Source organism: Propithecus coquereli, unplaced genomic scaffold (genome assembly GCF_000956105.1).
Source record: "Propithecus coquereli isolate 6110/MARCELLA unplaced genomic scaffold, Pcoq_1.0 Scaffold66, whole genome shotgun sequence".
Taxonomy (NCBI): Eukaryota; Metazoa; Chordata; class Mammalia; order Primates; family Indriidae; genus Propithecus; species Propithecus coquereli.
Genome location: NW_012152618.1, coordinates 3,739,916 through 3,754,499, shown reverse-complemented (window position 1 = coordinate 3,754,499; position 14,584 = coordinate 3,739,916). Strand labels below are relative to the sequence as shown.

At 35.9% G+C, this 14,584-nt stretch overlaps 1 protein-coding gene across 1 annotated transcript in view; it reads right to left on the bottom strand.

The window, feature by feature from the left end:
* Nucleotides 1–14,584, bottom strand: part of B3GALNT2 (beta-1,3-N-acetylgalactosaminyltransferase 2) — a 61,149-nt gene that overhangs the window by 35,547 nt on the left and 11,018 nt on the right. The window contains exons 3-4 of the mRNA XM_012660309.1: nt 7,750–7,850; nt 3,144–3,337 (exon numbers count right to left, since the gene is read on the bottom strand). Coding sequence (XP_012515763.1) covers nt 3,144–3,337; nt 7,750–7,850 — 295 coding nt within the window. The remainder of the gene's footprint in view (nt 1–3,143; nt 3,338–7,749; nt 7,851–14,584) is intronic.

The following is a 14,584-nucleotide window of genomic DNA, read 5'->3' as shown; positions in this document are numbered from 1 at the left end:
AACTTGAACACATAGTAACAGAAATTATCTAAATCCGAAAAACAGGAAAAAACATTGAAAAAAATGAACACAGTCTTATGATCTGCGGGACAATACCAAAAGATCTAACATACAGGTAACTGGAATCCCAGGAGGAGTGGAGAAAACAGGTGGGGCTGGAAAAGTTTTGAAGACATTAATAGCTGAAAATTTCCCAAATTTGGTAAAAGACATAAATTAACAGATTGAAGAAATTTGGCAAATCCTAAGCAAAACAGACATAAAGAAAAACCACACTAAGGTACAACACAACCAAATTGCTAAAAACCAAATATAAAGAGAGAATCTCTCAAAAGCAGCTAGGAAAAAACAAACAAAAACCACATTATGTACATCATACATAGGAACAACAATATGAAGGATGGCTGACGTCTTACCACAAATAATGGAAGCCATAAAGCAACAGAATGCATTTTTAAAATATTGGGGGGAAAAAAAAGATCAACCCAGAATTCCATATTCAAAAAAGAGCCCAAAAGAATAAAGGGGGAAAAAAAGAATAAAGGTAAAAGAAAAATATTTTCAGAAAAACAAAAACTAAGCATGTTCATCAGCAGTAAACGTGCACTATAAGAAATGCTGAAGGTTGTTATTTGGGTTGAAGGCAAACAGCATTAGATGGAAACTCAGATATTTAAGAAGGAATGAAGAGTATTAGAAACGGTAAATATGTAGGCAAATATAAGAGGCTATTTTTTTCTAAATTCCCTTAATATCCAGTCAGCTGTTTAAAGCAAAAATTATAACACTGTATTGTGGGATTTATAGCATACATAGATGTAATATATATGATAACTACAGCAAAAAACTTGAGGGCTAGGAAATGGAACTACATAGTTGCAAGGTTCTTATGTTTTACGTGAAGGGGTACAACAGTAACTTTAAGAAAACTGAAAAGTTTAGGATGTATATTGTAATTTTTATGGTAACCATACATACAAAAAATAAAAGTACAAAGAGCTGTAGCTAAAAAGATAACAGAAAAATTAAAGTGGAATTTGAAAAATATCCAATTAACACAAAAGAAGGCAGTGAAGGAAGAACAGCGGAACAACAAAAAAAGAACAGAAAACAAATGGCAAAATGAAAACTGAAATCTGACTACTTTGACAACTGTATTAAATGTCAATGGAATAAACATTTCCTATAAAAAGTAGAGATTCTCAGAATGGATAAAAAGAAAGATCCAACTATATGTTATCCAGAAAAAACAATTTCCAGTAATATTTTAAAAATAATAACACTTTGTGACCAAGAGGGGTTTATCCCAGGAATAAGAGATTGGTTTAACGTTACAAAGTCAATAAACGTAATTCATCACATTAACAGAATAAAGAAGAGAAACTCTGGAAACATTCTAGGTGCCTATCAACAGAACTGATAAACACTGTATATTGGCTGGAATGCTACTTAGCAATTAAAAGAATGAAAAGAAAAAATTCGCTCATCCTACAACATGATGGATGAATCTCAAAAACATTATGTTGAGTGAAAGAAGCCCTACAGTAGAGTACTTACTATATAATTCCATTTATAGATGAAGTCCAAGACTAAACTAGTCTATGGGTAAAATAAAAAAATCAGAAGAGTGGTTGCCTCTTGGGGGTTGGGAAGGAACTGACTAGCAAGAAACATGAGGGAACTTTCTAGGGTGATATGCTCCATATCTTGATAGCAGTTTGGGTTATATGGGTTTATGCAGTATAAAAAATTACGCATATCACTGTATGTAAATATTAAAAACTATAAACAAATCTCACAGTCTAGTTAATGATATGCATGCTGAAGTGTTTAGAGTTGAAGCGTACTGATGTCTGCAACTTACTGTGCAATACATTTTAACACATTGACTGCCACACAAGAAAAAAAAATTTTTCCTTGGGGCCACGGTGTTTTATTAAGATAATAGAATAAAATCTTTGAAAACAAAACGATCCTTTCTAAATTCATGAAAAATTTGTTATTTTTTATTGTTTTCTGGGCATGAGTTATATGCAACTTGGAAAATAGTTCTCGAGCCTCCGAAGGTAAAGAGACGTGTGAGTCACATACGCTTTACAAGGTCCTGGGCTCAAAACTAGTGTGAGTTACATACAAATTACATGGCAGTTAATGTGTTAAAAAAGACAGCTTGAGGGCCGGCCGTGGTGGCTTTTACCTGTAATCCTAGCACTCTGGGAGTCTGGGAGGAGCCCTGGAGGTCAGCAGTTTGAGACCAGTCTGAATAAGAGCTAGACTCCGTCCCTACTAAAAATAGAAAAAATCAGCTGAGCATGGTGGCACACGCCTGTTGTCCCAGCTACTGAGGAGGCTGAGGCAGGAGGATCATTTGAGCCCAGGAGTTTGAAGTTGCAGTGAGCTATGATGATGTCACTATACTCTAGCTGAGGCAATAGAGAAAGACTCTGTCTCCAAAAAAAAAAGAAAGAAAAAAAGATTGATGAACGAATATGTAAGTGATTAAGCAAACACAGAAAAATGTTAACTCCCATAGTACCATAGTATCTATTTGGTGGCTATATGAGTGTTCACCATATAATTCTTTCAAGTTTTATGTATGTTTAAAACTCAGAAACAGATCTTTTCAAATAAAAATTCATGCTACACTCCTTTAGATATACCCTGTGAACAAATCAGATTACTACAAATAATAGGAACAGAGTAATCTCAGTGGTTTTAAACTTTTATTCCCTCTACTACATCCTTATCACAAAAAAGATTTGAAGCAGCTGTTAGCCTTGTATTATAGACTTTCATGGTTGGAAGAAAGTGACAATAATACTCATCCTAAAGTCCCAGACTTTTTATATCCATTACCAACTTTTGAAATTCCTTAGGCTTTAGAGGATTTCAGGTTGGGAACTTCTAATTTAGTCAACTCCTTCTTTCTGAGATATAATACATACATTCATAAGTAATCTCTCCCCAAACCAGCCTTATGATATATTACACTACAGTGTATTCAATCAGTAAGGGAAGAAAGGCTGACGTCTCCCAACCAGGGAGAATTATATAGTCTTCCAATCTACTATATATGCCCCATAAAGAAAAGTTGATGTTTTTGAAAAGCGAAATGAAGGAAATCCTGTACAAAGCAGTCATACCTCCTGTTCTGCCTGATAAAGCTTGACAGTGATGTTCCTTTGGAAACCCACATCATCGCCATCATAGAAAACTCCAAGACTGGTAATAATGATCGGGTAGAGAACTCGGAAACTCACACTGACAACTCGGTCCTCAGACAGCCCTGATGAAGTGTCTTCAGAAAGACTGAATGCCTCAATTTCCTGATTTAAAACTAAGGAAGTAATGAGAACAGAGGTTTTACATAATCAAACAAATATAACATTTTATTTTACTAATACGAAGTACTGAAGTGGGCTTAACAGCAAAACCTAGATAATTATTTGTTATATAATTCTTTCACAAAGGCAGGAATTAAAAAAACCCACTAGGCCTGGCACAGTGGCTCACACCTGTAATCCCAGCACTTTGGGAGGCCAAGGTGGGAGGATCCCTTGAGGCCAAGAGTTCAAGACCAGCCTGGACAACTTAACAATACCCTGTCTCTACCAAAAAAAAAAAAATTACCCAGGCATGGTGGTGAGCACCTAGAGTCCCAGCTACTCTGGAGACTGAGGTAGGAGGATTGTTTGAGCCCAGTCAATTATCACAGTATAAAAGTAGCTGAAGTAACTTCAAATAACACTAAAAAACTCTTGCTACACAGTATTGATAAAAGATAAGCATATCAAACACAGTAAACATTTTGGACCACCTACTATGTGACATTACCCATCACAATGACATCTTCACAACTACCCTGCATGGTGGTGGCATTATTTCTAGTTTATAGATTAAGACATTGAGGCTCAAAGACATTAAGCAATTCAACCAAGGTCACAGAAAGTGGCAGGGCCAGGAATCAAACCCAGGTTTAGTGACTCCAAAGTCAGTTCCCTTCCAATCCCACACAGCTGTCTAACCAGTGACAAAAACAATTCTTTTCAAATAATTGTTCTAATTACCATAAATGAATCAGGATAGATTACATGAAGCAGTTAATATGACACAGATAACAGTGCTACTTTAAGAAATAATGTAAAAACCTATTTTAAAAGATTATATCAAAGTTCCTTATATCTTTTAGAGCTGTGGTTTTCAAATTTTGCTGATTGTACAGACCCATCAGTTAAAAAAATTTGTATAACACACTCAAATATTTATTTACAAAATATATACATATATTGTGATCAGTCTATATATTCAGTCTTTATATTCGATAAAGATTATATTTTCTTCCCACAATCAGGCAGATCATTTGGCTCCCCACATTAGAGTTCCTAGAAGCTATTTTATACTTAATAGATGCTCAATAAAATGTGACTACAGGGTAGTCATGGCTCCTACCTAATTATAGACATGAACAGGAAAGAAAAAAAGGAGAATATACTTTTTTGCCATGGGCTGGGAAAGCACTGACTGGAGAGTCTAGACTCCAAATATACTTGGTGACAACAAAATTTTTTCTCTTTAATATATTCAGTAAATAAAAGATGTCCAAAATAGAAGCCTGTCTATTAAAAGCACTATGTCAAGCAAATTGTGATTTTTAGATATTTTCTATCTAGAACAAATGTACCTTGAACCTCAAGTTACCTGGACATGGGAAATCCTGTTCCTTTAATGCTATTAATCTAACCTTCTGCACATCCGCAGTATCATGATGATTAATGCTCATCATGACCTTTAGGTACTGAAATAACCATAAATGTTTTCTATTAGGTCATTAAATATGAAATGTCCGATTTCAAATCAAAAGTTTAGTTTATTATATCTCAAACAAGAAGCAGTACAATTAATCAAAGTATGTGCCTGAACGACGACACAGTTTTGCCATCTTAATGGTAGCTTGCTTATGCCAGCAGCGAAGAAGCCCGGAGAGCAAGTGGTGATGAAATCATGAAAGGCGTTTTCCACAGTTTGTTGAGAATTGAATATTTTTCCTTGCAAGAAGTGGTCCAAAGCCTGGAAGAAGTAGTAGTCAGTTGGGGGAAAGTCTAGTGAATACAGTGGATGACAGAGAGTTTCCAAGTCCAGCTGCTGTAGTTTGAGCAGCACTGTTTTTTGTGACATGTGGTCTTACAAGAGGATTGGCCTATCTCTGTTGACCACTCTCGGCTGCTTAATCGCAAGCACCCTCAATCATTTTGTCCAATTGGTTGTAGCAGACATCCGCTGTAATCGACTGAACAGGTTACATGAAGCTGTAGTGGGTAATACCAGCTCTGGACCACCAAACAGACACCATTAGCTTTTTTTTTTTTTTTTTTTTTGAGACAGAGTCTCACCGTGTTGCCCGGGCTAGAGTGCTGTGGTGTCATCCTAGCTCACAGCAACCTCAAACTCCTGGGCTCAAGCGATCCTTCTGCCTCAGCCTCCCGAGTAGCTGGGACTACAGGCATGCACCACCATGCCCGGCTAATTTTTTCTATATATTTTTAGTTGTCCAATTAATTTCCTTCTATTTTTAGTAGAGACGGGGTCTCGCTTTTGCTCAGGCTGGACCATTAGCTTTTTTGATGAATATTCGGTTTTGGGCTGTGTTTCAGCACTTCATCTTTATCCAACCATTGTGCTGAACACTTGAGATTGTCAAAAAGAATCCGTTTTTCGTCACACATGACAATACAGTGTAGAAATGGTTCACCTTTATATCGTGACAGCAAAGAAAGGCAAGCTTCCAGGCAATTTCCCTTCTGACACTCTTTTAATTCAAGTCATACCCATCTATACTAGCTTCTTTATCTAGTCCATTTGTTTCGAATGGTTCAATATTGTTGGAATAATAATGTCAAACCTTGCTGCTGATTCACTTATAGGTTGAGATGGATTCGCTTCCACTACAGCTTTCAGCTCATCATTATCCACCTTGGTCTCAGGTCACCCACATGGCTCATTTTCAAGATTAAAATCACCAGAATGGAACTTCTTAAACCGTTGACGTACTATGTATTCATTAGCCACATGCTTCCCAAATACTTCATTGCTATTTTGAGCTGTCTGTGCTGCACTGATTTCATGACAGAACTCATATTAAAAAATAACATGCATTTTTGACTTATCCATGGCTTCACAAAAATTGCTCTAAAAAAATATGAAAGATAATCACAAGCCAAAATTTGCATTTGAAAGAATGAGGATTTACCTTCACAACTAAAAGAGAGAAAAAAAATGTCAAAGTGAAATGTCAAAGATATCAACTGTCATACTTAGTACTTAAGGAAATCGGACATTCCATACTTAATAACCTAAAATAGATCACCAAAAAGATAAAATTAGGTTCAGTATTAATTTAGCTACATATATTTTTAAAAATTTGTAACCTAGGTATTTTTATATATGTATGTGTGTGTGTGTGTATATATATATCTCTGAAAATTTTCCATTAATATAAAGTTCCACTCCTTTACTATTAAGAATAAAAGCTCTTAAGATAATAAAAGCCTGGTTAATTTAAAACTGAGGGTTTTGTTTAGCTTTCAACTGTAATTTGTCGTGGCTCCCACATCACCAGTAACAACATTTAATGAGGTTCATGATCCCTTTGGGACCCCAGTGAAAGTTAAAAGGAGAGGTTCCTAGACTACAACTGATGCACAAAATTTTGCTTATAATGCTAACTAAATTCATAGACATTCTAAGGAACCCCTGCTTTATATTACAGACCTGACTATATAGACCATTTAAAGAGCTGTTTGAAATCCAACCTTATAAAAAGGCAGATTCTTTAAAATAACAATATCAAGTACCTACCGTGTCCTAGAAACTATTTCAAATATTTCATCCTCACATCCATCCCCATGAAGTAGAGACACTTTTATCCCCAGTTTACAAGTCATGAAACTGAGGCACAGGAGGTCATGTAGCTAGAAAACGGCAGAGCCTGGATTTCAGAGCCCACACTCCTAAGCAGTGTACTATCGCTACCTATAAAAGTGAGGTGTTACTTAATTATATAGTTTTCACAAACCTTAAAATATCAGAAGTCATAATCAGCACATTTAAGACTTGGCAAAGTTTAACTTCCCTTAGAATCACAGCTGAACATAATAGGAAGTGCTAATGAAGTTATACAGTTATCAACTTTATAAAAATTGGTTCCCCAGTGACACAGAGAACCTAATTAGGATCAGCTTTGTTCATCCTCACAAGAATCCCTACAAACTTTTAATTATAAGGAATAAATAATATTACTTGTATTTTTAATTTTTTTACTATTTGTTTCTTTTGCAGAAGCTTAGGCAATAATTCTAGGAGAAAGTTGATTCACAATATTTGTATCAAGGCTATTATAAATGAATTGGTGAAATCATCGGTTTTCCAAAAGGTTCAAATTCAGTAATTCAGGATTTATCTAAGCATAAGGAATTTCCAAATGCATCTGAGTCACACTGAAAAATAAACTCTCCTGGACCCTGAAGTTCTGTATCTGTAAAGAATCTCTACAGATACCCCGATTAGTCAGTCTGTCAAAAAGGATGAAACATAAATTTTGATGAAAGATATTTAAGCTGTTAAAAACAGACTCCATCAGTGTGCAGATGTGTGGATTAAAAAAAAAAAAACCAACTCCATACTATTAAACTTAGCAACTTTTACTCAACATCAAACTTGTATATGGCAGTCTCAGGAAAAAAGATGACTTACCTGGATTCGTGATGTTGAGTAGTTTGCAGGAATAAGGATCCTCCCTGTCTTCCACAGGCACTTCACAGCCACGAGCACCTATTATGAACTTCACAAGCACACTGAGAGATGTGTTGGCATTAACATCAGTTACTGATCTTCACCTCGCACATGCATGTTTCCTCACGCCCATTTCAGAGCTTTTACTTTGAGACACAAGTATTTATGAGGATTAATTCTGTACCTTTATTCTTCTAGTCTAGCTAGCAAAAAGGGGGAACAAGCAAACCAAAAGTTGCTAACTGCCAAGTGACTTATGCATAAGCCCTCTACTGCAATACGATATTAAAGCAAGTATGAATCTGTTTGGCCTGACTACTAGCAAATACTCATATCATTTAAAAGTAAACTACAAGTCAAGTCAACTTCTCATGCCCATACCTAAAAACATATTTATATCTAAAACTTTCCTTTTTTGCTTTCTTCTATTTCAGAAGGTGATCCTTTTGCTCAAGATTAGTTTTTCTATCTAAGAGAAGGTCCCCTCCTCTCCTAGACCTTGCTTCACTGGCTACTCCTGTATCCATGGCTCCTTCCTTCCACATTATAAATATGACAGTGTCCTGACACTAATTTCTATTCACCTACCATCCTTCCTTGTCACCACACTCATTTACACTGAGGTCCTACAAAAATATTAACTAAAATTGCAGCCTCTAGTTTCTTACTTCCCACTTATTTTATAAAATAGGAATTTTGGCTTCAACATGCACCACTTCCACTGAGATGCCTATCACCAATGTAACCAAAGATCTGCTGCTAAATCAATAGGCACTCTTCAAGCCTTACCTACGTGACTTCTCTATGGTTCAATACTACTGACATCCCTAAAACGCTTTCCTCCCTTCCTTCCATGGCCTGCTCAGTTGGCTTCACTGGCTCTTCTTCCACAGCTTGTCCACTGAGAGTGGGTATTAGTCCAGGGCTTTGCCCTGGGATCTCTTCTCAATCTACTCTTTTCCCTCCCGCTCCCTGGACATTATTTATTCCCAAGGCTTTAACTAGCCTGGGAATGATTCTTGAATTAGTTACTCTAATTTTGACCCATCTTCTAAGTAAAAGATCCATGAATTCATTGGACATCTTCACTGCGATGACCCACAGACAGTTGTGTGCTGAAGCTTACTCATACTAGCTTATGAGAACCAACCGTTAAATTTTCAGAAATTTTGTGAGATGGTTATTAACACAACTTTTATTAAAAATTAAATTATATACACTTACAATTAAAAATGTATTAAAAACAAAGGAACTAATAAATTAATGATTTTCTGATTTTATTACATTTTAATATTATCTATGTTATTGAGGTTATTTAGATCTATTACATCTCTATGATGGAAATCTTATACATGGCATACTACCACCTATCTTTCCCCAACTCTGTGTTCAGTGATGCCCAATTAGTTGCTTGAAATTTGCCATAGTCGGAATATTTGCACCGTAGAAATTGGCGAACAGTACAAATAAGGACTTGATTTACTGTTTTGTTGACTGCAGACTTAAGAAAGAATGGAGAAAATATTAACAATGCAGATCAAAGTTAATGTGATGTGTCTATAACTATTACATGTGGATAGTATTAAAAAAATCATGGAAATACTATTTCAGTGTTCAAAAGTCTTATTAGATTCAGCAAAGAAGCCACTGACTTCATCAACAAAGAGTAAAGTTCTGACATATCTCAGCTGTCATTTTAGTCTTAACTCTTAAAAGATTTATGCCAGAACTATATTCCTTTGTCAATTGCAACCATAAGTTGGTTACAGATACAAGAGTCTGGCAAACAACAAAAGCATTCTATGAGAATCCATTGGCTACATGGAATTTACAATAAAGATTATTGTGTATGTTATTATCTGTCAATTATGTGTAAACATCCTTTATATCAATAAAATTTATAATAAACATATACGTACAGATAAGCATACTTTTTTCCAGAGAGCCAATTAATAAATATCTACCAGCATATCAGTGCATGCAGGTACCTCAAACTCAACGTATCTACAATTGAGCTTCTTTCCCATAAAACCCGTTCTTATGTCATATTTTGTCTTGATTGATGATTCTACTATTCTCCAAGTCAGAATGCTATATTCTAGACTTCTCCTCCTCTTTCTACATTCAATGACCTTATTCTCTTATCCTCTTACAAAGTCACCACTTTTCAGCCTCTCAGCAGTGCTTGTCTAAACAGGTCTCACTCTTCCACTTAACCCTTGTTCTGCACGATCTGGTCACTGCCTACCTCTCACAGTCATACGCCTTCCCTCCTGTCTTCATATACTTTCTCCCTCTGCCCCTCCTTCCTTCCCTGGAGCTCTCTCTCACACTCTACTTCCCATTCCCTATAATCCCTGCGCTCCAGTTATGTAAAACTGCTTGGAGTTTCCCAAACACTCCAGACTATTTTATATCTATTTATATCACAGCACGTATAACATTTATTACACTATTACATCTATTTCCTTCTACTAAACTTCATTCCCCCTAAACACTCAGCTATATCTATCTTTATACTCTGCCACACATAGTATACTGTTTGCAGAAGATACTTAATAAATATGTTAAATTGACAAATTATGGTTTATAAGAAAGGCTTAGAACTAATGTCCTTGAAATACATGTTGAGTTTGGCTCCTTCAGTAAAATGCAAGATTGGAAAGGAAACTGTAACCACAGAAATGCATTTTCTTTTACTAATTACCAATTAAGGCAGAATCCTTTCATAGATAACTAGCATTTGGGATAAAAGTATAAACAGAAATGAATGAATATGCTAAATTATTGCATATATTTACCAAATTTGTTTTTTTAGTCATATATACTCTTTATAGATCGACAAAATGACTCCCCCCAGGAAGTTCTTTTTGCCTAATATCTATTTTTATACAGATGGCAAATCATTTTCATCACACAAACCAAGCTTACTAAATTTAAAGCAAGACTGCTATGATGGCAAATAAATTACTGGTGAATGTATGAATGTTAACCTTACTCATTACATTTAGTTCTGAGTCATTCATTCAACAGTTGTTGAGTGCCGTAGTCTGTGCCAAGCTAGGTTCTTAGCACTGGGGATACACCAGTGAAAAAAACTGAAGCCCCTATGCTCATGAAACCTACATTCTAGCTAAGAAAGACAAACAATTTATAAATACACAACTAAGTACAATAAAGGTGCCAGTTGGTGATATGTGCCATAAAGAAAAATAAAGCCAACTAAGGGAAGATAGAGACAGAATAGGGGTGAGGTGTTATTTAATATGGGGCTGTCTGCTAGGGTGACATCTAAATAGAGACCTAAAGAAAGTGAGCCACAAGGACATTTAGTGGAAGAGTGGTCCGGGTGGGAAAAGGGTGTTGGAGGCTGGAAAGAAGCGTGAAAGCCCCGAGGCAGGAGCATGTTTAGTGTAATAAAGCACAGTAAGGTGGTCAGTGCAGGGACAGTATAGGTAGTTAAGGTCAAAGACCACAATAAAGATATAAGATTTCACTCTGAGCAAGAAAGGAAGTCAATGAAGGGGTATGAATAAGAATTTCCATAATTTGACTAATTTTAAAAGGATCTCCCCGGCTGTTATATGGAAAATAAAATGTAGGGGGTAAAAAGTAGAAGCAGGAAATTCAGAGAACGGGGCTTCTGTAATAATCCAGCTGAGAGGTAACGGTGGCCTAGATCAGGATGGCAGTGGTGAAGGTGGTGAGAAGAAGTTGGATTCTAGGTATGATCTAAAGGCAGCATCAAGAGGATATGCTGATGGATTGGATGCAGCACACGAAAGAAAGAAGAGTCAAGATAATATCAAAGTTTTCTTTGGTCTGAGCCAAATAATGACTCCTGGTAGAGGAGGGATTATTTTCTGAGATGGGAAAGACTATAGGAAGTGCAAGTTTAGAGGTGGTTCTGATAGCAGCAATGATTATGAGGCCTTCCATTTGCTGGCTAATAGGTTCCATTGTCATTGCAAATATGAACTAAAGAAACCTGTCTTGAAAAGGCATGAAAGCTGCTATGAGTAAGAATACTAATGGTGACAAGATAATTCATGACTGCAATTACCTTTTATGGATACTCAATCACAAACAGGCCAGTTTAATGCAACCCCGAGAGAGCTTTCTCTACTTATCACCTAAGTAGTCTTCTCATAACTAGAAGTCCAACTGTCTATGCATCTCTTCCCCTAACGCCTCACTACATATTCTTCAGAAGCTGGTCTCTTTGAGAACAGACTAAGGCTCTGGGCCCCTAACTAATAACTGAGCCCTGAGCCATCTAATGTCAGCGTGAGATGTACTACCAAACCTCAGTTCTGGAAGGGTAGTCAGGAAAAAACAGCATGGTATATTACACACACTGCAGATCACACAACTAAAAAATACTACAAAACTGGAAAAAATTAAGTTTATCTCTGTGAAGTTAGTTAAAAGGATATTTAGACAGAAATGTGTGTCTAAGCAGAGAACTACTCTGGAATAGAACCTTCTAAGAATGGCTATTCTAAGTCAAAGTGAAAAACAAACAAACCATACTTGGTATCTATAAATCTACATATGTTAACAAGTGAATATACTCTCTTCCAACTAACTTCTGGCTTAAAATCTTGGTTAAACTTATTTTTTGGCCCAGCTATATAGAAGAAAAGCAAATGTAACAGCCATTTCTCCCAGGAAAAAAGGACGTATCTGAACTAACATCTCTGACTATCCAAAATCAGGTTTTTCAGAACTCTAATTTTGGTAAACCAGACAAGGTAACCTCAGAAAACCTACCGTTGGCTTAATGCAGGATGTTGCATCAAATGCTTCAGCCAGGTGCTTCTTATCACATTTCGAAGTTCATGGTTATTGCGAGCTGACAACACACCAACTACCACATCATAGTGACGAGACTTCCACTGTGGAAATAAGGCCAATTGATCTAGAAATAAGTAACAATAATTAAAAATAAGTCACGTTCAATTACTGTTATGTTCAATATGTAACAGTGTATTACAAAATAAAATGTTTATATTTGTAGAAAATACAGATAAATACAAAGAAAAAATATTAAAAATCCTCCATAAACCCGTTATCCAGAGATAACCACCAGCAACATTTTGGTGTAGAGTCTTTTTGTCGTCCATGCATATGTATGCATTCATGCTCATATAAGTATATAAATTCTTCAAAACAAACAAGATGTTTGTGATAAGAATCAGTTTTGAAAGGCAATGTGGCATCAACAATAGAACAGTAGGCAGTAAGAGTCAATGAAGCCACAGTTAGAATCCTGACTCTGTCACATATTAGCAGTAAGTTATTTAACGGCTTGAGCCTCAGTTTCCTTAACTATAAAATGGGTATAATAATTCTCATAACGCTGTTGTAAAAACTAAATGAGATAATATGTATAAAGGTCCTAGTTTGGTACCGGGAACATAGTAGGAACTCAATGACAACTAACAAAAAAAGTTCTTTGAAAGGTGAAGTCCTATATTAAGGTTATTAAATTCGGGGGGTGGGCTGGGTATGATGGCTCATGCTTGTAATCCCAGCACTTTGGGAGGCCCAGTGGGAGGACTGCTTGTTTGAGACCAATCTGGGGGACATAGGGAGAACCCATCTCTACAAAAAATAAAAAAAATTAGCCAGGTACAGTAGTGCATGCCTATAGTTCCAACTATTGGGGAGGCTGAGGCAGGAGGATCCCTTGAGCCCAAGAGTTCGAGGTTACAATGAGCTATAATCTGGCCACTGCACTCCAGCCTAGGCAACAAGAGCAAGATCCTGTCTCTTAAAAAAAAAAAAAAAAAAAGTTTGGGGAATGAAGTCGAAGCACTTCCATACTGAAAAGTATCAGAACCTTTATTTATGTCAATGAATTCTATTGTCAACAAACTTTTTATTATCTACTAAATATTCTAAAGAATGAAGGAGGGGAGGCAACATTTTTGGTAAAAAAAAAAAAAAATAAGTAACAAGTCATGTGAATGGCTCATTTTTTATTGTCATAGGTCTAATAGGTTTACATTTCAATTTCTAAAACTTGTCCTTCGAAAGAAGACAGAAGAGAAAGATATTTTGCTTTTCATCACCAGTTTTAAGGCTTGAGAGTTATAAGCTTATATACAGCTCTGATGAGAGATCCATTTCATCTCTTTCTCCAGTGGTAGGAACTGATCCCAAGTGTTTCCCCAAATAAATTATCAAATGCTAAAATCTTTACTACATTAAATGCAATGTTTTTATATGCCATAGGATCTAGATATTCAGTCTAAAAGACAACAAAAACATGTTATTTTTTCAAAGGCCCAATTAAAATAAAAATAAAATCAGGAAACAGAGTCTTCTACTAGGATAATTTTAAGGATATTATAACAATTATGGCAATACAGGAATTTTTGTGTAGACACCTTATTTTCCATGATATAATTTTACTTGTTATTTTGCCCTACCCTCAGACTCTTGTACCAAAATGAATTCTTCTATAAAGACAGAATTTATCTTTAACATAAATCCAAACTTTGATGGATTAAGCTTATCATAGGCCACACTTCCTTCTTGAATACCTAATATGTGACAAGTACTATATGTAGAGTATCATTTAATTCTCACAACTCTGAGGGAGGTAGGTACTTATTGAACAAATGAGGAAGCAGGCACAGAGAATTCCGTAACTTGCCTTACATCAAACAGCTAGGAAAATGGCTGGGCTAAAATTTATTTCAGGCAATCTAACTCCATTCTTCATAACTGTTCTATAGCTATACAGTTTAATGTAGCTTATCTGAGTCTAAATTCTGATCTTTTTATC